Below are 25,336 nucleotides of genomic sequence, written 5' to 3' on the forward strand. Positions count from 1 at the left end.
ATAATCAGTCATTTGAAACAGTATAACAGATAAGAAAATGAAGTTATTGCAAAACATGACAGCAGACTGTTGCAAAATTGTTACCAAATCCAACAGTCGTCAGCCAAATTCTAAAAAAAAATTAGAGACAAGTACATCTAGTACGCTCCAAATCACAACAAATATCCTAAAATGTTGACCGAAACAGAAATACATTTTATGAAGGCAGTTATATAAACCCACTCTTTTGAAGACTGATTAAACCAGACTATGACTTACAGCCACACTAGCACGAGGAACACGGCTACATGTGGATATGTAGCAGGTACAATGATATTTTTTCACCATCTTTTTTAGTGGTAGCAATGCTAACATTTGCCAATTAGCTAAACTAAAAATGTAACCTGCAACACAAACAACTGAGGATGATGTAAATAGTATTTTTTTGCAGGTATTTGGCCATAAACCAAAGTATTGGGACGATTTTAATTTGGTCCTAAGGATGGTGCTAGACGAAAGGTTAAGGGGTCACCAAAATACAATTCATAACGAGGGGAACGTTTTAATTTGTTTTGTTTTGATTTATTGCAATCCGTCCAATAAACCTCTTTCACAGCAGCCATTTTGACATAAACAAGTAGGGTAAACACAGGTGCTACCAATGATACTAATTAAGGTTTTGTTCCATTTATTGTAGCATTGTAGTGTTTCCAGTGAGCCAACGTGCACTATAGCAGCACACTGAATCTTTGGTTCTGTTTACATGACAGTTTTTCGTTTGCGTTTTAAAAAAGATCAGCGTTCAGATGAAGACATTATGAAAATTATCATTGTGCACACGGATCTGCATATACGATTAAAGTGTTGTTGTATGCATGCCAGGCCAATAGGTGGCAGTGTGACTTTGTTTTTTACTTGTCTTAACCAAAACCTGTTAACAGTTACTCCATAAACTTAGAGATATTTGGCGGATGTAATGAATTTGTCCCTGCTGATCTCAGTTAGGTGCAGCCACTCTACACTTAGCTGGAGGAACATTAATAAAATCAGCAGAGCATGCAGCACAAACACAACTTGATAGTCTACCATTGTTGTTGTTGGCTAAAAATGTAATAGTCATGCATGAAGTGGGGCCATGTCATCATCTTTTATATGGCGAAAGTGTTTTGGCAGTTTACACAGCAATAGTAACGTGGCATTTTCTAAAGATTTCACTCTGGAAAACAGTTTCAAAAATCTGCGTTTTCAGGCCCCAAAACAGTGCCTCTGTTTGACCTGACTTTAACAGAACCTTAATTAGTATCATTGGTAACACCTATTTCATGTCAAAGTAGTTGCTGTGAAAAAAGTCGTTGTTAATTTCACTCCAAACCAAAAATGTCATACTCATGGTGGCGCTACAGGAAAGTTATTAGGAGTCGAATATCAAATATCTGTATAAAATCTCCTGTCAACCAATCCAAGTGTATAATATAAAGTGCTACTTTCTCTTTGACTTTCTCTTCCTCAACCTCAAGCTTTTTCATACGACTTAATGAGAGAAGCGGGACAATATAAACATTTCCTGGATATATTGTGAGTGCATTATTTGAATGAGTGGCTTTTACTGACAGTAATTCATTTAACTCTGAAGGCCCGGTGCCAAGTTTAAATTTAGCTTGTGCAACAACATTGATTAACATACAGAGATATGCTTATCACAGAGCTCTCCATCCCGTTTTGCCCTTTTAATTTCCTTGATGGGCTGAGACACAGGCTGAAGCCGGATATAAGCACAATAACTAAATGTTACTGTGTTAGTCAGAGTAAAGATCTAAATTGTCAAAACTGGGATTTTAATCGCATTTGCTAAACGTTTGGTGTGAAAGGAAGATGAACAATTTTCAGAAAGCTGAAACACTATAATTTCTCTGATCTGTTCTTATTCTCATGTCAATATTAGTTTGTCAGCTCCATTTGTTCCACAAAGTACCTCGGACAAAAAGTGTACTACACACTCACACATTCACACTGACAGTCTTACATTTACATGCTAGACACTCTTTAATCTCATTCTCTGCCAAAGTGTCAATCAATCTTAAGTTATAAAGACACAAAGATGCATATACACACACATTCCTTTGAATATGGGCAAAACATTTCCCAGAGCACAAATTGCTCGTTACTTTCAGGTGGAATAAGATGGTATTCAACTGGGATGATGATGTGCAGCTCAGATACTCATCTGTAGAGCCAAATTACTACGATATAATTTTTTTAAGGTAATGGAAAGCCTGATGTTGCTACTAACTAACTAACTAGCTCTTTGATGGATACAATCATCACATCTTTGCAGCGCTAACAACCTGTCATTGGAGGTGAAATGTCACACTTTTAGACTCTTTTATCAGATTTTATAACGAAATAACACTACAACTTAATCTACATAAATCAAACAATCACCTGGAGGCCTTTCTCATCCGAGACCATTGTATAATATCCATCGGTATTTCTTCAGCACTGGTCAGAAAACATGCAGAGGACTGGTTTATGAAGTTCCAAAGATGTTGTGGTAGACTGCAGTGGATCAAAGACATCATCATCATAATCCCGCAGGGGAAACATTTAAGACATAACAAGTCTCACTCTCCTCACAAAACCTCAGAGGCAATCATCTAATGGTTGGGGCTCACCACACTGCTAAACTGTCCACTCAGCAGCACTCAGTGTGTGTCTGCCTGGGCTCCTGCCAGGCCATTTCCAGTCTTAAGCATCATCGGCCAAGAATCCCCTCTGATGAACGCACCTTCCTACAACCCTAGTACAGTACGGTCCATCATCCTTGCACACACACCTCTGCCCGGCTTCTGTTTTTGTCTTTGTCAAACAACCTGCGCTAACACGCGGATTTTGCAGCCATGAGCATTTTTGATGGGGTCAGCCAGGAACCACACCGGAGCTTCATCAAATTTAAGTGATGCGGCGTTACGTTTACTGCTTCTGATTCCCTTTTGTCAAATATAAATAGTGCTTCAGAAATTGCTGGACTTGCAGTTTTCCCACTGAGGGAGGAAATCACCTCTTTGCCAGCTGTTCATTTCCAGAAGGGCAGGTACCATATCGATGTGCAGCAGTATATGCCCCATTGCATGGTGTATATAACTGTACGGGCAATCATTGTAACTGTGTGGGCAGGTATGATAACTTATCCTGGATGGCCAGTAGTGTCGAGAGAAAGAGAGAGCGAGAGAGAGAGAGAGAGATGGGGGCAGACAAAGTGAAAGCCAGAGAGAAGCTGAGCTAAAAAATAGTGTTTCATTGTATCTTCTACCAGATAAGCTCAATCATGCCCCGAGCTCTTTACAAGCATGAGAAAGGCTATTCATCCGCTCTTTTGTGCAGCCAAAACAGTTTGGTCTCATCTGGCGCACTGGCAGCTGAGAGGCATTGATAAAATCCATTTTCTTCTCTTTTCATTACTCTTTACTGACTGATGTCTGCTGCTGAGCCGTCCTGAAGCTGTGATGTAACCACTAGGATCTTGTTGTCCTTAAATTATTGTACTGCTCTGGTCCAAGATCTACAAGTACGAGAGTAATTTTCAAATAGTTTAAACCACTCAGATTCACATTAGACAAAAACAAATAAACTGATCCGATCAGACAGATAACAGTCATTGTGTCAACAATACTGTTGCTGTAGATTTTGAAGTTCTAGTTTATTGCCAATCATAATCCAGGCATTTACAAATGAGGTTCACATTACAATACAATCACAAACACATAACTATAACAAGTAACAGCCAGCAATAATAGGACAAACCAAAAGACATGCATACTGTGTTATAATAATAATAAAAGGTAAAGTACTGTGAAAAGAAAAAAAAAACTACTGAAAAATGGGGAAATGAGACAGTGGTTTCCAGCAGTTAATGTGAAAAACACAAATGTAAACATGGTACATCCACTAGTTCACTGAACTGAACAAAATTGTGACTGACAAGAAAATATTCAATCTCTCTCAAATCCATTCTTATCCTGACAACTACCATTCTCATAGCCTTTAACTCCGCTGTGTTACGGCTGACAAAGTCCAGAAACTGGATTGGAGTGTGAAATGGAAGAAAATTGTCTGGTTGCTGTTCACACACAAATACCACTATGACACGGGATAAGGGAGCTGAGAAAGTAATGTGTATAGCTAGCCACGAAGACATAATATCCACCGTCTCTGCAGGTATTTCCATTTGCATGCAGACGGCATTTGCTGAGCAGTATTAGCAGATCTGCATTCATAAAACATTAGCAAACTGCTAAAATCAGCAGTTTGACTTATGGGGAGCCAGAGGAAATGGTCCTATTCATCTCTTCTACATTCTTCTTCAGCTGAAAAGCTTTGGGCTTCTTCCACAGCAATTTAGCATTGCAATAATCAGTCCAATGCTACACTGCTGTGGACTGTCAGGGAGAATCTATTCTGCAGCTGCTAGAAGAAGACAAGTATGTCCCTGAGAATAGAAATAACAACATATAAGGTTAAAAGTTTTTTTGTTCCGTGCAAAATATACTACAAAGGAAAGAGATTTCAGTAACTGGTCAGTTTTTCTGAATAGTTTTCATTATTGTCCTTTATTGCCAGTCAGATTCATTCCCAGCAAAGTCCCAAAGGACACTTTAACTTTACTTCCCATTTTAAGTGACAATCTTTGGAGACTTGGACAGGGGTGTGTGGATTTTTTGTCCAAAATAAGAAACATTCAGCAAAAGCTCCAGATGTCTGTTGTCAGGGAAACAAAAATATTAACTTAGGCTGAGCTGGCCTGCGTCTGGTTTCTACGAATGTTGTGGTTTTGGGGAAATGTGCTACCAGGTCGCTGTGCCTGTCACATCTGTGAGCTGAGGTGTGAATCCTCTGCTCCTCTGATGGAAACCAGATGAGATCTCCTATGTTTTTTCCAAGAGAAGGTAAGGTGTTGAAAGATAGAAGGAAACATTTTTGCATAGTCAGACTGTATGGAAATGCAGTAAAAGTGGTATATTTAAAAATGCTTTGTATTCAGGATGATAATTTGAAATAATCTCAAGAAGGTTTTGACTCTTTTTTTTGTTAACCAGCTATCCATTAACTGTGTCTGCTGTTGGGTGCTCGGCTGGTGGTGTACAGTGGGGGTTTTTAACTTTACAAGCATCTCTTTTCACATTACACGTAGTCATTTAATCCAATGTTAATATACAAATATGGCTTTAAGGGTTAGCTGCTTTCACTTCTTAAGGATTTCATGGTGGTCCTATGGTCTGTAGCCCATACTAACCACAACAAAGCTATTTCTCAGCTCCAACCCAGCTCCCATGCTTGCGGCACTAAGTCATGCTTCAAAGATTCCCCACCCCCCTTTTTGTTTGCCCTCTGGCCAGGGAGGTGAGCAGGGTCAACAGCAGACCAGATAAGACAGGGTCATCCAGGTTTCTCCACAGCCTCAGTCTGATGGATCACCTTGGCCTCGGTCAGACAGTGTGTCTGATGCTTCTTCAGTGAGCAAGTGCGCTAATGGTTTAATCTAATGAGGACTTTCTCGAACCAGTGTCTTTTTAGCTCAGCTCTCTCTTGTCTGTTTTTCTTTCTGTTTTTCTCATTTTCTCTCCCTCACTGCTCTCTGTGTCAGTATTAGATATGTAAGTGAAAACCACCAGACCTCAACCCGCCAGCCCTGAAGACGAGAATAAAGAGCTAAAAGATGTTGGTGAGAAGCAATACACTTTAAATTTCATGAGTGTTTCACTTGTGTTCAGGACTTTTCTTTTCAGGCCTTACCTAAATACAGACGAACTGCTGCAAAAAGGAACTATTGACCTTGCTGAGGAAAGACTTGTTCTCTCATAATTGCAGGTATACGCACAAGGTTTGTTTTATGATTACTTGCTGTAATAAAACTTCCTCTGAGTGATGGATACAGAATGTGCAAGCTTCAGTCCTTTCATGATACAACATGATGCAATGTATACTGTTATTTATGACTCTGAAGGGCCAAAAAGAGTTGAGAGCTCGAAGAGAAGAGTGACAAAGCTGGAAGTGCTAATCGTGTTCTCTATTTTTGTATCCTGGCTCCTTGAGTCTATTTATGGTCGGTCCAAAATCATATTACTAATCCCAAAGAACTGTTATACAACAAAAAGTATTTTCTGGGTCCTGGCATATTACATAACATCATCCATATATGGTGTGGGAGAGACTACACGACCAGGCAGCAGGAGCCCACACATCCAGGTGGGCCGCTATAGATTAGGTCTGTGTGTGGGCTTCACTGCCAGCTGGCATGTATCTACCTATTGATGGGATAAAAACATCAAAACAACTATAAAAGGAGTTTTGCCCTAAAATGAGAAACTTTGTGTTATATAAATGCTGATGATGAACCACTTCTAGACTTATTTGCCTCCCAGATGTCAGGTTTATTGTCAGAATGACTTCAGCTCAGTCAGAGGTGTGGACCGGCCATCGGGAAATTCTGGAATTTTCTATTTTCCCAACCCTGGCATTAGGCCATGTATTCTATAAGCATCATCTTAGCTGCAGCGACACAGCTGGCACAGGTAGCAGCTGAAACTGAAAGTATTATTTTTATTATATTTTTATTTTATTACACATTTTTATGAATGTTGCTTTGTTATTATGCTTCATGTTTAGTTACTTGACTTGTTAAATGTCCAGTATGTAAGATTTAGGAGGCTCTATAGGCAGAAATGCAATTTAATATTCATAATTATGCTTTCATTAGTGTATAAACACCTGAATATATCGTTTTGTTATCTTAGAACAAGCTATTTTTATCTCCAGACACTGTAGGTCGACTTCCCAACACTGGTTCTAGGTAGGGTCATTCACATTGTCACACATTTTACATCCACCATAGTTTCTCCTTCATGCTTGGGGAGGGGACAACAATATGAATCGAAATCATTAAAATAATGATGATTTTGATTAGTTCAAAGTTGTTCCTTGAAGAACCTTTTTGAACTGAAAAGGTTCCTCCACAGTGGTGATAGTGAATGAATGAACCCCAGAAGGTTCCTCCACAGTGGTGATAGTGAATGAATGAACCCCAGAAGGTTCCTCCACAGTGGCGATAGTGAATGAATGAACCCCAGAAGGTTCCTCCACAGTGGCGATAGTGAATGAATGAACCCCAGAAGGTTCCTCCACAGTGGCGATAGTGAATGAATGAACCCCAGAAGGTTCCTCCACAGTGGTGATAGTGAATGAATGAACCCCAGAAGGTTCCTCCACAGTGGCTATAGTGAATGAATGAACCCCAGAAGGTTCCTCCACAGTGGCGATATTGAATGAATGAACCGCAGAAGGTTCCTCCACAGTGGCGATAGTGAATGAATGAACCCCAGAAGGTTCCTCCACAGTGGCGATAGTGAATGAATGAACCCCAGAAGGTTCCTCCACAGTGGCGATAGTGAATGAATCAACCCCAGAAGGTTCCTCCACAGTGGTGATAGTGAATGAATGATCCCCAGAAGGTATCTCCACAGTAGCGATAGTGAATGAATGAACCCCAGAAGGTTCCTCCACAGTGGCTATAGTGAATGAATGAACCCCAGAAGGTTCCTCCACAGTGGCGATATTGAATGAATGAACCGCAGAAGGTTCCTCCACAGTGGCGATAGTGAATGAATGAACCCCAGAAGGTTCCTCCACAGTGGTGATAGTGAATGAATGAACCCCAGAAGGTTCCTCCACAGTAGTGATAATGAATGAATGAACCCTAAAAGGTTCCTCCACAGTGGCGATAGTGAATGAATGAACCCGAGAAGGTTCCTCCACAGTGTTAATAGTGAATGAATAAACCCCAGAAGGTTCCTCCACAGTGGCGATAGTGAATGAATGAACCCCAGAAGGTTCCTCCACAGTAGTGATAATGAATGAATGAACCCCAGAAGGTTCCTCCACAGTGGCGATAGTGAATGAATGAACCCCAGAAGGTTCCTCCACAGTGGCGATAGTGAATGAATGAACCCCAGAAGGTTCCTCCACAGAGGCGATAGTGAATGAATGAACCCCAGAAGGTTCCTCCACAGAGGTGATAGTGAATGAATGAACCCCAGAAGGTTCCTCCACAGAGGTGATAGTGAATGAATGAACCCCAGAAGGTTCCTCCACAGTGGCGATAGTGAATGAATGAACCCCAGAAGGTTCCTCCACAGTGGCGATAGTGAATGAATGAACCCCAGAAGGTTCCTCCACAGTGGCGATAGTGAATGAATGATCCCCAGAAGGTATCTCCACAGTAGCGATAGTGAAGGAATGAACCCCAGAAGGTTCCTCCACAGTGGCTATAGTGAATGAATGAACCCCAGAAGGTTCCTCCACAGTGGCGATATTGAATGAATGAACCGCAGAAGGTTCCTCCACAGTGGCGATAGTGAATGAATGAACCCCAGAAGGTTCCTCCACAGAGGTGATAGTGAATGAATGAACCCCAGAAGGTTCCTCCACTGTGGCGATAGTGAATGAATGAACCCCAGAAGGTTCCTTCACAGTAGTGATAGTGAATGAATGAACCCCAGGAGGTTCCTCCACAGAGGTGATAGTGAATGAATGAACCCCAGAAGGTTCCTCCACAGTAGTGATAATGAATGAATGAATGAACCCCAGAAGGTTCCTCCACAGTGGCGATAGTGAATGAATGAACCCCAGAAGGTTCCTCCACAGTGGCGATAGTGAATGAATGAACCCCAGAAGGTTCCTCCACAGAGGTGATAGTGAATGAATGAACCCCAGAAGGTTCCTCCACAGAGGTGATAGTGAATGAATGAACCTCAGAAGGTTCCTTGAGGATCTTCTTCTTCTAATCCTAAAAGTGTCTGTGCTGCCTTTTGCTGCCAGTCTGCTTCTGCCCAGTCGGATCAAAATCTAATGGAAAGTGATTATATGTTTAGGCTATATGAGTTACATCAACTTCGAACTAAGTTTCTTTGAGTTAATTGTCACAGTGCTGGAAAGTAACCAAGTAGGCCATTTACTCAAGTATTATTTATGCACAGTGTTCAAAGTACTTTACTTCCATTTTAGTATTTCCATTTTATGCTATTTTTCTCTCACTTCACTACATTTCAGAGGGAGATATTGTACTACAAGTTACTATGTAGTAACTGTAAGCTTTCCATTTAACATTAAAATATATGATAAGCTCACAGAATACAATAAATTGTTTCCTTTACATAACAGCAGTTTTCAGCAGTTCTATCTAACGAGATAAAATGATCCAATATTTCACATCAAAGATCTGAGAGAAGTCTAAATCATGAAAACAAATTTGTGTAGCAGAACTTAGTTATTTCATCTTTCCTACTACATTAATTCATTCATTCATGACCCGCCAAATGTAACAGTAAAGTTCTGCTTATATATTTATTAATATTAACAATATAATCAAATCATACATGATAATAATCAGTCACGGGGGCCAGAGTATTTTTACTTTTAAATACATTTAGCTGATAATAATGTACATTTAATAATACAGGACTTTTACTCATTATGTTTTATTTTTAAAATAATGTATTGTTACTTAACTTAAGACCTGAATGCAAAACTGGTTTGTCATTATCTGCTTCACGTCCAATAAGCAGAAAATCTGTCATACTGTCAAGCCACTCCACGCTGCTCCTAAATCAGCCCTGTGTTTTCAGTTTGATGATAAAAGGATCTGTGTCTCTTGTGGAACTGGATAATACTGAACATATGGTGTCAGTGAGCACAGCATTGCCGTGACCAGACTGTTTGGAGGTCAGGCCTTGAACAGAAACACAAGGTCAAAGAAAAGACTCTCACCTTTCACCTCCTAACTCTTCGCAGCAGGAAAAAACATCCAGCCAAGATCACTAAACCCAAACAATTTTAATTCAAAAGATCTGGAAGTTTCCCAGAAATGAATTGCAGTCTTGTTTTTAGCATTATGAGCCACGTCTAACTGGAAATTTCCTCCAGTTGCTTGAGTTTGACAGACAAAGTACAGAGAAATAAATCTCTACATAACAAAACAAACTATTCTAAATGTGGAAATGTCTTTATCTGCAATCTAGAAAAAACATCTTTCATAATCTCATTTGACTAATGATTGAAATAACAACAAATTGCTGCACAAAACTAGGTGCTATGTCTTTAAAAAGAAATCAAATTGCTCCCTGTCTTATGTAATTCGAGATTTATATCGCTTGTCCTGCCAAGAAGAAAAGTTGATCCTCTTAAACTTGAGGCAAATCCTCACCACTGAAGCACACAGAAAGACGGAGGGCGCTCCTGTTGAAGATGAAACTTCTCTCTAACCCAGAGCCCTTGGCAGCATGCTAAGCAACAGAAGCTTTTTATGTTATTCGAGAGCACAGTGTATTCAATCAAGTGTAATGGGCACTTCATCCCAGCACTAAAATCCGGTCTTAGATATGAAATGATATAATTCCAGGTGATTCATCTTTTAGGAAAGATGTTCATAATAACCGAGTGCTGGTGGTGTCTGTTGAAGGATTGAAAGACTGCGTGGGCGTCTAATGTCTAATCCTCTCTGAAGGAATGCTACCACACACTGTAAAGAAAAGAAAATTAGGGATCTCTTTGTCTGCAGCTGGAGGTCTTGTTGAGCTCTAAAGGTGCCTGTATGAATCTTATTTTTGTTGTTATTTCATGTTAGATGTTTTAAATTGACCTTTAAAGATCTTTTGGTGACCAAACAGGTTCCTAAAAGTCATAAAATATTCACACTGAAAGGATCGGACTGCACACAGGCTTTGTTATGTGTGTTATTCTGTTGGGTCTTGCCTGTTATACTGCAGTTACATTATGAGCTGTACATTTGACCTGAACCAAGAAGAACTTCTGGAAGTTAACTCTGAATAATCCTGCTTCATGTGATCAAAATCCAAGCATCTTTTGTCGCCTACATGAACCCAAAGATAAAAAGACATAAAACAAATAGAGACTGACTAACATGAAGAAACTTAAAGCTGCTGTGGGGCAGATTAACTTTATTCCCTTCACAGGATTAGATCAAAACCTGCCATCAGACTGACCAATCAGATGGAAAAACAGTCATCATTCCTACAGGATCCTGACTGGTAATACTAATAAAGAGCAATATTAAAAGATCAGTCGCATCACTTTACTGCTTCAGGCTTAAAACAAAAGGAAGGAATAGTTCATGACACTAAAAGTTTATAGCTGCATTTTAATCGCATTCCTGACAGTGATGATTGCTTTTACACTCTTATTGTATCACTGTAGCTCAGAATAACAAATCCACTTAGTGATGATAATTGGAAATAAAAACTAAGAAAAAAAAATCCACACACTGTTAATTGGCTCCAACATTATGGTCAAATAGACCTTATCAGGCATTAAGAAGAGAACGTTTTTTTCCTCTCTCCTCTCCTCTTTGGCAGCTGAAATAGTCTTACATTACTTTACTATTTATGTGCATCACATAAAAGAAATGGTCACTCTTAACTAAAGACATATATAATCATTCCTGCACTTAAACTGATAACCTTACTTTTAATATTTGTTTGTATAGCTTCTCATTATAATCTATACATTTCACCTAGTTGAATATCACTTTTTGCTGTCGCTTAAACCAAATCTCCCCGTGGGTAAATTTAATTTCTCCTCACATTAAGTATTTAATTTGTTGTTCTGATGACAACTTTTCCATGAACACACTCAAAACTGAATTGGAGAATGCACAGTTAACATATAGGCGGCTTCTGTAGAGTTTTCTTATAAACCAACAAAAGTTATGTTTACATTCAGTGTCACTCAGAAAATCGCATATCTTCTTTTATGCCTATTTTAGCATATCTTGGCCTCTCGCCGTCACCTGTAGTGTGAAACCATGTGCATGCAAGCACATCCAAACAAACAGGGACCCACCCAGAAGAACAGCTCCAGGTGCTACTAGGGGTCAAAAACTCCCCAGTGAACCTTTAAGGGAGGGACATAATTGAGAGGAAGGTGGAGGTGAACACCAAAGAGACATTCATTAATTTATTTTCTTTTTAATTCCATCCCTGTGTTTTATTTATTTATTTTTGAATATAATTTGAGAATAAACCTTTTGAAATGAGCCTAGGAAAATAAATAAATGCTTTTACTTTCTCCTTCACTCTTGGTTTGTGTTTCCTTTGTGTGTCTGTGGAGACGGATGCTGTCCAGTCTTCTGAATGTGCAAAATTACAGTTCAGCTGTTAAAAGTAAAATTTTATGATAATGCAACTTTTATTAGGTACATCAATCATCAGGAACAAGTACATCTCAGAGAACGGCACATTTAGTTTTTACATAATTTTAACAATGTGTTTCTCCAGTTCTTCACACCATCATTTACACATACTGTTATGGAAGCATTAAAAACTTGATGAGCGCAGCAGTGAAGTAAGGAGGTAAATGCTGGAAGTGAATGAAAAAGTAAAGCTAGTTAAGAAACAGAGTAGAGGCCAAGGTTTTGGTTGGATTAAAAACAACACCTTTCACGCTATAAGTGTACCTTTCTAGAGAAGCTTCATATTATTACAGAATGGAGAATGAATATTGAGAATAAACTCACTTAATATGCTGGTTTTAATTAAATCTATTCAAATTCTAATGACATCCCAGACCGTTGAGATAACCTGGTTCAAAAGATAACCTAAACATTTCTAGTAAAAAAGACAATGAAGTCATTGAACCATAAGAATATAAAGACTGTTTTATGTTTCTAATAAATATTAACGAGGAAGAATAAAAAAACATGACACTGAGTGATCGTAAATCTTAAAGTTCCTCCTGGTGGATGAATAAAGAACAGCTTAACAGAGCTTAAAAGATTCTGTATGAGAGGGAACTTGTGTTTTTTTTACATTGAATCATTTTATTTATATTTATTTATATTACAGTTCTTCCACGGGTTATCATAAGAAACATTTGCTGGTATTTTGTCCTCCACCAGTGTTCACGATCATCAGTAGTCAAAAAGCTCTTAACCAGGAGAAACCTCAGTTTTAGGAATGTGCATGTTTCTGAACTCAGTCCATTAAGTCACTCCTCACTAACTGAGCTCATATCCAAAATGAGGTTACTTTGAGGAACTCCTGCATTTGACCAAAATAGGAGATAAACACCTGCTATAGCAGAGGGGATTGTATGTGATTTTGTTATCTACTTTTGAACTTAGTTAATTTGACCTTTAAGGCTTAACCTTTTAAGTGGCGTGCCTGAACATCCTAAATACTTCTGAGGACCACACATAGATGGAGTAGATCTTATTTCATACAGTGGTATATGCTCAAGAATACCTTGAGTTTGAGTTTTCTGTATTATAACTGCTCTTATTTTCTGCTGCCATTAAAGCATGGTGCCATTTTTTATGGGACTCCAAACTACAAGCCGACAAAAAAGTTCAGAAGTCTTTCACTTGTAATTGTCCAGTTAAGCGCCCTCCCACAGTGAGGAAAAACAAATACAAGACACCGAAGAGGCGCTTCTCACAAAACGCACAAATCTCTACTCAATCCCGCATGTTTGGGTAAAATGATGCAAATATATGTGTTGCGCTTTCTGTGGAGTCACGGCTCTTCATGTAACGATGCGTCATGCGCGCTTCATAGGCTCGAGTTTAGGTATGTCTGGTCAGTACATGGCAGAGCTGTGTGTGGTGCAGAGGAGGCAGGAGATGACTGCTGCCCCCCTCACTTCTTCACTGAGCCTCAGGAGAGTGGAGGGAGAAGGACTGTATGGGGACTGTACTGCTGCACAGTGAGCGTTTGTTCTCAGCGCTGATTTGGAAATGAAATTGCAACCACGCAGTTAAACCATGCAGACTTTGGCTATTTAGACGGTTTATTTATGTTTGGTAAAGCTCTTTCGTGAGTTGCAGTTACAAGTGATCTGAAACCTGCTATGGAGGACTTCTTGAGTCAAAATGAGTCTGAGCACTGACAATGTCACAAACTTGTGGAAAAATGGTTCCGCGGAACTCGACGGGACTCCGGGTGCGTCCTCCCCGGTCAACTTTACCAACAGCTCCGGGGGAAACCACACGGAACCCAGCGAGGTGGACCTCACCCGAGCCATCCCGCTCGGTTTGGTGCTTGGGGCTTTTATCGTGTTCGCCATCGCGGGTAACATCCTCGTCATCCTCTCGGTGGTGTGCAACAGGCACCTGCGCACCCCGACAAACTACTTCATCATCAACCTGGCCATCGCCGACCTGCTGCTGAGCACCACGGTGCTGCCGGTGTCCGCCACGCTGGAGATCCTAGACTACTGGGTGTTCGGCAGGATCTTCTGTGACATTTGGGCAGCGGTGGATGTGCTGTGCTGCACCGCGTCCATCATGAGCCTGTGCGTAATATCCATCGACCGCTACATCGGAGTGAGCTACCCGCTGCAGTACCCGGGCATCGTGACGGAGAAGCGGGCTCTGCTGGCCATGCTCGGGGTCTGGGCGCTGTCGGTGGTCATCTCCATTGGACCTCTGTTTGGGTGGAAGCAGCCACCGTCGCCGGACGACACGGTGTGCCCCATCACCGAGGAACCGTTTTACGCGCTCTTCTCCTCCCTCGGCTCCTTCTACATCCCTCTCGTCGTTATTCTGGCCATGTACTGCCGGGTGTACATAGTCGCCAAACGGACCACTAAGAACCTGGAAGCCGGTGTGATGCGTGAGAGGATGAACTCCAGCGAGCTGACCCTCAGGATCCACAAGGGCTCGCAGGTGCAGGAGGACCCCGGCAGCTCAGGCACCGGCAAGGGCCGCGCGCACCAAGCCAGAAGCTCCCTCACGGTGAAACTTCTGAAATTCTCCCGGGAGAAGAAAGCGGCAAAAACTTTGGGAGTTGTGGTCGGCATGTTTACGCTCTGTTGGCTGCCCTTCTTTCTCGCCTTACCCATAGGTAGGTTCAGTGAGTCGTTTATACTGTGGTCTGTCGCACTGCCATCAATGAAACTTATGTTCGGCCATTTACAAAAATACAACCCTCATTCATTTTCCTCAAAGCCCCCCTTCCAATTTAAAAACTTCATTTAGTTAATGAGCTTGCAGAGAAGATATTACAGTCATTTAAATGTCTGTATGAAGTTAGAAAAATAGGCAGTTAAAGGCTGCTGCAGGCCTTGTAAATCATATCAATAGCTGGCACTGGGAAAGCCTCCTGGGTACCATTCACTGCTCTGCACTGTCACCAACACTAGAAGTGGGCTTTGATATGCTGTAGTGGACTTTCTGTACTGCAGGAATAAGAAATAACATCACCCAATTATTAATGCAGCATTCAATTTATGGTACAGTGGGAGTTGATCTATGTTATTTCTCTAACCTCACAGCTTCTGTTTATGCAATCAAGTTAGTTTGCTTCGTATTTTATGATGATACGATTGATGATGATGAAGATGATGATATGATTTTATGACTTTAAATTTGAGCCAACTGTAAAATGTTCCAACTCTGCACCATTCACGCCACAACGCTAAAGCAATATGACATTACAGTCTCTAAATTCAGGGCCCATAGTAAGGGATGAAACATGCTTTTAAGAAGCTTAGAAGGAATTCTTCTGAAGCTTATCCAAACATTATTAGTGTTGTCTTTGCATTATCCCCTGAGTCTCAGTTCATCTCTTGGTGCAACAAATACACTCCTTAAGCGTGCCAAGTGAAGACTAGATGGCTTCCCTCTGCTCTGGTCGGTTGATTCAGAGGCCTGTGGGGCCCGCTGGAGCTCCCTGATGCCACTGAGACTGGCACACATTCAACACCCCACTGTCATGGTTGTTTTGAAAACTGCAGAGGAAATTAAACAATATATTCTGTGGTGAAGTGCTCAGGCCGCTGGCTGTGTTGTGGCAAGGAGGTTAAGAGAACATTAAGTGATGGAGTCTGACCTACAAGCATGGCTGCTGTTCTTTAGATGATAGTTTCCCTGATTCCCTGGCTGCCATTGATCCCTCGTGGTACTGTGAGTTATGTTTGTGCACATATGTGAGTGTGTGTTTGTCTGTCGACATGCATACATGTGGTCATATGGGAATGTGTTTATCCCCCTGGCTTCAAGCAGCAGCTCATCACATCCTCACATGGACACACACATTAGTACCTGGGGCAAGATCACTATGCAGGGTCACATAGTGGGGATTATTTTGCCTCAAAGCATTCTTAGATACCATAAGCCCATACCAAATGTAATTTTCCAAAGTTCTGGTTTTCAGATCTGAGAGGTTTCTGAGAGCAGATACGAGGCGGATTTGAGGTTCAGGAGGGGCCTGTTTATGTAACACTAATCAACAAACTGCCAAGAAACCCCGGAGGGTACGTTTCTCTGTACAGTGTCTGGTGTAGCATACTGATACACTTTGACAAAGCACCATAAAACCTTATTTCATGCTAATTTGTAACTGCCCTCACTGAATGAAAAAGCAGTCTTCTGGTGGGGAATTCTGCATCTAAACAGTATTTCCACTTTGTCAAAGTATACACTTGAAACTGCTTTCTTCCCAACATTAGAGCTTCGTTTGTTTCCAAAAGGAGTTTTATTTAAGTTTGTGCCTTTGCTCTCTCTTGTGTAACTTCCGTCTGAACTTAACTACTAAAAGTCTGACAGGGTAGCGGTGTTCTCCTGGTGTTGCACCCTGAGTATTCATTAGCCTCCACCCACAGAGTGGGATTTCCTGTCTCACACTTGTTATTACCCTGCTCCTTCCTCTGCACACTGTCACTGATATGTAACGTATGTGGGGGTTTCTGGTTGGCGATGTGTGCGCTGGTGGCAGTAGATGGCAAAAGTTTAATTTGTGTCAAAGGATGCTCAAAATATATGTGTGCATGTATGAAATATATATGTTCATGTGTGCTTTGAGTGATTGTGTCAGTATGGCTGCAGCTTCTTTGCTAGATTTAAATGCATGTTGAAACCGAGGCTGGAATTTGCCAGAAAGAGCCGTTGCGACCTCTGACCCTAACCCCCCATGATTCAACCATATGCGGCTTAAAGACATATGTGAACTCTCTCCTTTATAAATGGCTAACTTGACAGATTCAAATTCTGTAAATACCTTGTTTTTGTTTTTGTACATAAATGGCAAACATGCAGCTAGCGGTCCAGTTCGAGTCATTCCTCTTCAGTGTCTCCTTTTACGCATTTAACTGGGAGCAAAGTAAGGTATACAGACTTCAAGATTATAAACATTACATCAAAGTTTTTAAGTTAGTGTTACTCCAGGCAAGTGTCCTTGGACAAAAAGCAGCCCAAAATTTTATACACGCTCTCTGAGTGGTGTCCAACTTAGCTTGTTTGTCAGTAAGGGTGACATATCTAAATTTAAAGTTATTTCATAACACACATTCTTTTATCACATTTTGAAAAAAAATGACACCATAACAGCTTAATTACACTGTAATAATCAGACTAGTGCAGAAAGTGACCAAAAAAGGCTTTTTCAGGGGCCAGGCGGGATTAAAGCAGCCAAAGTTTCACAATATTTATAGATCTTATATTTGATCGGTTTTATCTTTGACAATAATGTAATTTTATTGACACTGTCCCACCAGCAGGTCTTTATTACAACAGTATGTTGAGCAGTTAAACATTGTTCAGGTTTCCAAGCATGAAATGTACTTCATGCTGACTGAGAAGGAAATTATGCACAACACATTTAAATATTTCAATTTGATGTTATAGAGCAGTCATAAAAAACTTAGGTCAGAATACTTTTTAAGACAACATTTTATTGATTTTGACTTTTATAAGGGACAAAAAAACAGAATAAATTGAGTGATAAAAAAAACATAAAGATGTTTATAATACTAACTATTAGCACAATATTGCTTTAAAACATGCCAGAAAAAGGACACAAGCTGTCAGCAACTACACCTTCTCACAAACATGCAGCCGTAGCTGCACCTAACTAATTTTCATTACCGAATTATTCTGCCAGTTGTTTTCTGGATTAATTGATTCATTGTTCAGTGTATAAAAAGTGAGGACATAATGAAAAATGTCCAATGTGCTGCCTTCATACTCGAAAGCTCTATGACGTAAGACAAGGAAAAGCAACAAATCCTCACATTTTAGAAGCAGCTTGATTAATTGAAAGTTCATTGTTAATCAAAATTACTGCCAATTAATTTCCTGTTCATCAACTAATCGATTAATTGCGTAATGAGCAACAAAGCCAAGATAAGGAAACATACAAAGAACTATTACAAGCAATAAAGCATTGTCATAAAGTGTAAAAAGTGTTTTCTATACTTTTAAAACGTGTAAAACATTAAAGATTCAGAGGAGCGACTCGTCTACATTTCAGTATTTCAATGAGCTGTTCTCTCATGTTCTCTGCTCGACACTCAGCTGAAGAGAAATCGTCAGTCCCCAGGGGATACTCATGTTGTTTCATTGCACACATTGTCCTGCGGCTCTTTAACACCCAGCGCAGGCACCAATGTCCTGTGAAGGCCTCACAAATAGCAACTGGTGCGAGCCCATACGTGAGAGGAACCAACACTTTGGGGTGTTAACCAATTGTTACTGTGTTTATGTGTTTTTGGAAGAGATCCTGTGTCTGCGTGCAAATGTGCATCTCACACGTGTGTGCATGTTTTTTTGTTACATGAGCTGGCCGGCCCCCACACTTAGCAGGGGGGTTGGAGGGGGGGAGTGGTTTAATGAAATGGTTTTTGAAGGGGAGAAATAATGAGAGTGCTAAGTGTCAAAGCGATGAAGATGAAAGGAGATGGCAGAGCTGAGCTGGAGGGACCACAGGGCAGTGGGGGTGAAAGTGAGGGTCCCTGGGATGTCAACCCAATTTTCCAGAAATAGCTTCATGATACGATTTCATTGAAAGAAATCTGCGCGGGCAATAACACTTCTGTCCTTTTAGATAAAGACATATTAATCATATTTAAGGGTGTGTATGAAACAGGACGTGTGAGTTTTCGGAGAGCAGATTGTGTGTGTGTGTGTGTGTGTGTGTGTGTGTGTGTGTGTGTGTGTGTGCAGTCTACATGGCACGGAATAGGCATTGCTTCTTGCAATTAGCAAGAATAACAGGATGCCTTGTTTTGTTAAGATGTTCCTGTGTTTCATAGTGAGATGTGTGTACGTGTGCCTGTCCTGAGGAAGGAGGTGCAAACATTTCTCTTAACAGAAGGGGGGAGACCACCAACAACAACCCCTCCCACAGTTATCATATACCATTGTCTTTCAGCCAAGGCCTTGTATCGTCTGCTGTTTATTCTATAGCCTTTCAACATAAACACTCTTCAAGGGACAAAAATGGACCATGTTCACACAGAACTTAAACACACAAACAGGTACCATATCTGGCCACAGGAAGGTCTTTTGTCAACCAGACTTTTTTCTAGTTCCTACACACACCATGCAGGCAGTGACCCACCTTTTGGTCTCTGCTAGGGCCTCTTAGATGTACAGTGGGCCCTTCCTGGCAGCCAGGTGGAGCCACACAGCTGTGTTTGTCCTGGTATGATGCATTGTCATATCCCATCTGTAGGGTTTATAAATGACTCACAGTACATATAGAAAGACTTGGAAAGACAAGAAAGAAGCAATGTATACGTTTGGGCATCGAATAAGATTATATTAAATTAATCTATAAGTAAATTCAGTCTTCAAGTAAAGCCAAAACATTCTTTGGTATCGGCTTCATTAATGTGAGGATTTGCTGCTTTCTTTTGTTTAGATAATTGTAAATTGAATGTATTTTATAGACCTATAAGTAAGAATATATCATTGTCTCTTTGGGGTAAAACTAATTTTTATGGACATTTTTCAAATTTTCTTGCACATTAATTGAAAAAAATAATTGTTAGATAAATGGATAATGGAAAAAAATGCCGGTATCACTCCTAGTACAGAGCATATAAATATTTACTGATGATTTAACTTTTCTGGGACATTTTGAAGCAGCACATAGCCTTCTTTTCAGGATTTCTACAATTTACTAACAGTAATACAGTTATCTGTTTAAAAAAATGTTGATTTATGGTCAGTCAGTTAAAAACAGTAACAGTAAAAATCACAATTTTGCTCAATAAAGTATATAGTATATATAGTAGTATATATAAATGCTTGTTTCTATCTTTCATTGGGTATTCATTATTTGTGTTTTCTTTATTTAAGACAGACAATGGGAGAAGGAAAGAGAGAGACAGGGTGAGAAATGAGAGAATGACCAAGTTATAATTCCACTCCATCGTACTTTGTATCCTAATAACAGACATAACTCACACGGTTATGTAATCACGTTTAAGTGGCTGTCCAGAAGCGAAAATAGCATGTGAAAATACCAGGCACTAAGAAGAGACCCATTCATCTACAGTTTTCATCTCACACACACACACACACACACACACACACACACACACACACACACACACACACACACACACACACACACACACACACACACACACACACACACACACACACACACACACACACAGTTTGTAGTGCTTTCAGGAGTTATATGAAGCTGGAAGTAACATTACCATATATTGTCACATCACTTTCTTATCACTTTCCTCTAGGTTAACAAATTTGGGCATTGTTTGTGTGTGCGCGTTTGTGTTGTCAAATTGTCAAGTTTGCATGGTTGCACATATGCGCAGGTTTTTATGGTATCAAACCAAAACAATTGTTTTCAACTCATTAACTGGACACAACTCCCTTCAGGCTGTTATCATTATTTGCAGCCAATAATACATTTAATCCCTTGGCTATGTACTAAATAATAGACCTTGTATCGCTTGAAATAGTTGGTAATGCTGTTGATCTGATATTCATGAAGAACCACACTAAGGTGTCTTATCTGTCTGCCTGTAATATTTTACCAGAGGTAATTTCACACTTGAAAGCCTGAGATTATAGTGCATCATCAGCCTCTTCAGGACTGAGATATTAATTTTAAAATGTGGGTTGGTGTAGAGAAACACAGTTTTACTCACATCTGCCCACACAAACACACACCAATACACAACTTTCACACCAATTTCACACTTGCTTATAAATTCCCTGTTTTTATCTCCAGGCTTCCCCTCTAACCTCATTAGCTTGTAAGATATTCTTCCTCTATTTAAGCCTGGCCACGGGAGGAGGGAAAGCACCAGAAGGGCAGATTACTGCAGTTTAACACAAGCTGAACTCACTCACTAGCATACACAGAAAACTTGCTTTAGAATCCTTTGTAATCATTAGGATGGGGGGGAGGTCCTTGTTAAATCTACCTTACATCCTATCTTCCCAAAGGCAACGCTCCTTGAAAACATCTGCAGGTGCAAGCAAGGGAAGGTTTGTTGTGGCAGTGTAACCTCTTACACAAAAGGTGCTATTTAACTTCAACTTAAAAAGCTACCCTTTGCTCGAAGCGAAGCATCTCTCCCCTAGTGTGTTTATCTGAAAGGGAATTCAGGATCATCCCACCCTCATCTCTATTCCTCCTAAGTCCTCCAGAGGAACTGTGACAGAGCGGCTGCATCGTGTTTAGAGAAAAGGAAGCACAAAGTCTTTACTTAATGATAAATAGCTCGTGCCCTCTCTGGTCTTTCGCTGTTGGGCTTCACATCCTGTCTGCCCACAGTCTCGCTGTGAAGTCCTGTGTTATTCTTAATGAATGCTGCCACCTGCTGGGTAAAATATAACCTACAGTCAAAGAGAGGATCAACAGAGCTAAAGGAAAAACTAATAACCGTCAAGCTGCACGGATCCAATACTGCGCACATTAAACAGATCAAATATCAGAAATTATGTGAACATCCACAATCCTTGCATTTTCTGCGGCCACTGTAGTTTCTCCTATACACTTGGAAGACAAGTTTAGCTGGTTAACTTCATGACTAAATAAGTAACCATCAAAAGTTGAAGTTAGAAAAAACATCTTTAAGTATTATTTGAGTTTAACACTCAAATACTCAACATGCATCTGCGCTATGTCTGTGTGGTTTGATCAGACTTGTTTGATAGTACCACCAATATAAGCAACAACCCCACAACTGTCATCCCATTTTGATTTAAATGTTGCTTATTTCTGATTGGTGAGCAGAAGTGGGTGAAAATCCTCCTTTTTCAAAACTAGTTTTCACTCAAACTAGTGAAAAGAGAGACAGAGAAAACAGTCGAGACAGAAATATTGAACGTGAAATAACCCTAATTGTATATTATAACTTTATATATTATATATATACTGTATATGTATCATATTAAGTAAACGTTTGAGAAAAAAGGGTTTCAGACCCTTTAAGGTCTTAATTTGAGGCTTCTGTACAAAGCCACTGCCCACTAATGATTGAATTAAATATCTCCTTTTCTCTCTCTCTATTCTATGTTTCCAGGGTCTTTTAATGTGAACTTGCGCCCACCTGATGTCCTCTTCAAAGTGATCTTCTGGCTGGGTTATTTCAACAGCTGCCTGAACCCCATCATCTACCCCTGCTACAACCGCGAGTTCAAGCTGGCCTTCATTCGTATCCTGAGATGCCAGTGTCATCAGCGTAAACGTCCTGGCTGGAGGGCATACAATTACCGTTCCTCCAACTTCAGCTCGTCCGGACACTCACGCAAAGGCTCAGCGGATCACAACTCCAGCTGCTTAAACGGGAGCCAGCGTACCCTGCCCTCTTCAGCCAGTCCAAGCCCTAGCTACCTGAGCAAGGGTCTCCAACCTTGCCCTGAAGGGGAAACATTATACATCTGGAGGGCCACTACCCCGACTCCCTCCACACCCAACCTGCTGCCTGGCAGCCCCGCAGACTGCCAGCAGGGAACTCTGAGAGGGCAGGTAAGAGGAGGGAAACAAGCTGAGGAGACGTCTGGTGGTGTCTTCTCTTTCTCCTTTGGGAAGAATCGAGATAAGGGCAACAAAGACAACATGATGCCTGATGACAAGGTGTGACTGCTGAGTCTTACTGAGACATGACTTGTTAGTTCCTTACAGGGATTAAAGTCACAAACAGAGCGTGGATGTAGGGTTACACAGATTTACTGCAGTCACTGTACATGGTCCCTTGATCATTCGTCAGTCAGTGGATTTTCAATGTCATTAGTGGTCAATGTGAGGTGAAGAGTACTGACTATGCTGCTGTATCAGAAGTATTTTGTCTATGTTACTGTATCTGTGGTTGACATAGACAGGAAGGTTCAAGAGTTCAAGACAAAATAACTATTCGCCGCCCTCTTTGGGACTGGAAGACCAGTGCATGCTTTTTGATTAAACTAAAAATTAATTTAAAAAGGAAAAAGGACACATTTTCACAGCCTTCCCTTCACCCCCTTCAGATCAAAAAAAGACTGAACATGACCAAGAGCCTGACTCGTGTAAAATGTGTGATAAGACAAATGATCACCTTTCTGTTGCAGTCACTTGATATCTTCATGGTATGTTGTGGTAATAAAATATAACCTGGTTTATCTGCTGTGCGCACAATCATCAGATATGATCTTGTTTGTATGTTTGATGTTCAAAAAGTTATGAATATCAATATTAGAAATGTGATCGAAACACAAATAAACTTAGAACGTTGTTCAAATGGTACTTTTGGCAAAACTCTCTCTGTAACTCTACTTACTGGATGTGAAAAGAAATGACCATTATATATTATCTTAGATGTCAGTCTGATGATCAATGGATGTTATATGTTTTAAGTTGGGCTGTGTCCTGAGTGAAGAGAGGGGCTCAGTATTGAGTGTCTGAGGCGAAGAGCAAACACTAGGCTGTTATTTAGAAGAACATTTCCAGTGACAAGAGATCAGTCTGAGGGTTTATTGTTTATGTAGACAGGTAGATAGGGATCTTCAATCCCAGGTCAGCCATGAGACATCTAACTGTATCTGTTCACTTACCTCATGGTCCACTGACTTCTGGTACATCCCAGGGAATTATTTACTCCTGATGGGCTTTGTTTTGTCAGTGGATCAATACTAGACATAGACAGAGTCTGCATGCAGCTCCATATGGTGAAGGAACAGAGGGAGTTTTAGATTAACCAGTGAGACATGATCGGCACTGGAGGGAAAGGGAAGGCATCCACTTGAAGACCTAAATGGATTTATATTGAGTGGCTGATGGTGATTTCGATGCCAGACACCTCAGATAACCACAGCCTGATTAATGACAGCAGCAATTTTGCTTTACTTCAGAGCACCATTGTTAAAGTCTGTGTGCTGTGCCTTCTACACATCCCCAACTTTGCCATGAAAGGAAATCTTTTCATCTCTGTTACAGTGGCACATTTCCAAAGCTTTTGGACATCCACCAATGCTTTAGTGGTTTTCCTGGTAGTGGCGAACTTCCTGTTTACCGTGCTGGTGATGCCTTTCAGTTTGGTACGTTGCATCGGCAGCTGGCTGCTTCTGCCCGAGCACACTTCTTGCTGGACATCACCCTCTGTATGTCCTCCATGTTTAATCTCAGCTGCCTGACACCAATACATTGCAGTGTGTGATCCACTGAGCTACCCTGTTCGAATGTTTTCTAGGCTTGTGGCTCTGCTGGATTCTGCCTTTGGTCATCTCCTCCGTTTGCATCTCCCTCTGCATGTACACTCAGTTGCCTCTTGACGTGGCAAGCAGCAACACTCAGCAGGATACTCAAAACCTGTCTGGCCACGTTTCATCTGGCCTTTGCAACCTCTATCTCCTTCTTCATTCCCATGGGTTTCATGCTGTTTGACTATGGGAAAATCTTAAAGGCAGCCCAGGGACAAGCAAGGTGGATCCATGCAATTGATCACCATAGTGGGCAGCTTCAGATGAACCAGAGCCCCTGAGGACTGACTCCACCAGACGAGTCCAGGCTCATGTGGAAAAACATTCTCTGAAGAAGGAACATAGGGCTGTTAAGACACTGGGTCGGATTATGGGGGTCTTCCTGTTCTGTTTTTTTATGTGTTAATACAGCCCATCCTCTGAAGTCCTACAGTATCAGCCTCCTGGTTCTGGAGTCCTCCATGTGGCTTGGATATGCTAACTCTTCTTTGAACCCTTTCCTCTATGCTTTATTCAACAAGAACTACTGTCATGTATTTGCAGCCATGTTAGACTGTGGGCTTTTGGGAAGGCAGTTAAGAGCAGGATTCCTTACTTTGTGGTAGACAAGCACAAACAGTTGTTATCATCCATTTCACAGTGAGATTAGTCTGAGTTAGTGTGTGTTTCCATCCAAATGTATTGCAAAGTTGAACTGAGTTTTAAGTAAATCAGCAAAAGAAAATGCGAATGAATGCTTGTTTCTACTTCCACCACTGCTGGTATGCAATTATTTGGAGCTGGTTCATCAAAATAAGCAGTAGCAGACAAATCTCCAGGCAGAAAACTAGAAGATAAGTAATTAAAAGACCA

At 40.7% G+C, this 25,336-nt stretch overlaps 1 protein-coding gene and 1 pseudogene across 1 annotated transcript; both read left to right on the forward strand.

Moving 5' to 3' along the window:
* The first annotated feature begins 13,462 nt into the window (after positions 1-13,462).
* LOC127374882 (alpha-1A adrenergic receptor-like) lies at positions 13,463-23,531 on the forward strand. Its single transcript, XM_051420554.1, has 2 exons — positions 13,463-14,888; positions 22,333-23,531. The coding sequence occupies exons 1-2, from the start codon at positions 13,916-13,918 to the stop codon at positions 22,890-22,892; spliced, it is 1,533 nt and encodes a 510-aa protein (XP_051276514.1). The 5' UTR covers positions 13,463-13,915; the 3' UTR covers positions 22,893-23,531.
* A 132-nt stretch (positions 23,532-23,663) lies between these two features.
* LOC127374884 (octopamine receptor beta-2R-like) lies at positions 23,664-25,214 on the forward strand (annotated as a pseudogene).
* Positions 25,215-25,336: the final 122 nt, after the last annotated feature.

Source organism: Dicentrarchus labrax, unplaced genomic scaffold (assembly GCF_905237075.1).
Source record: "Dicentrarchus labrax unplaced genomic scaffold, dlabrax2021, whole genome shotgun sequence".
Classification (NCBI taxonomy): domain Eukaryota; kingdom Metazoa; phylum Chordata; class Actinopteri; family Moronidae; genus Dicentrarchus; species Dicentrarchus labrax.

What these genes read in the sequence shown, in the direction of transcription:
- LOC127374882 (XM_051420554.1), top strand. Translation starts at nt 13,916, where the DNA reads ATGAGTCTGAGCACTGACAATGTCACAAACTTGTGGAAAAATGGTTCC. An exon ending in CTTTCTCGCCTTACCCATAG is followed by an intron (nt 14,889 to 22,332) that starts GTAGGTTCAGTG and finishes CTATGTTTCCAG; the next exon opens with GGTCTTTTAATGTGAACTTG.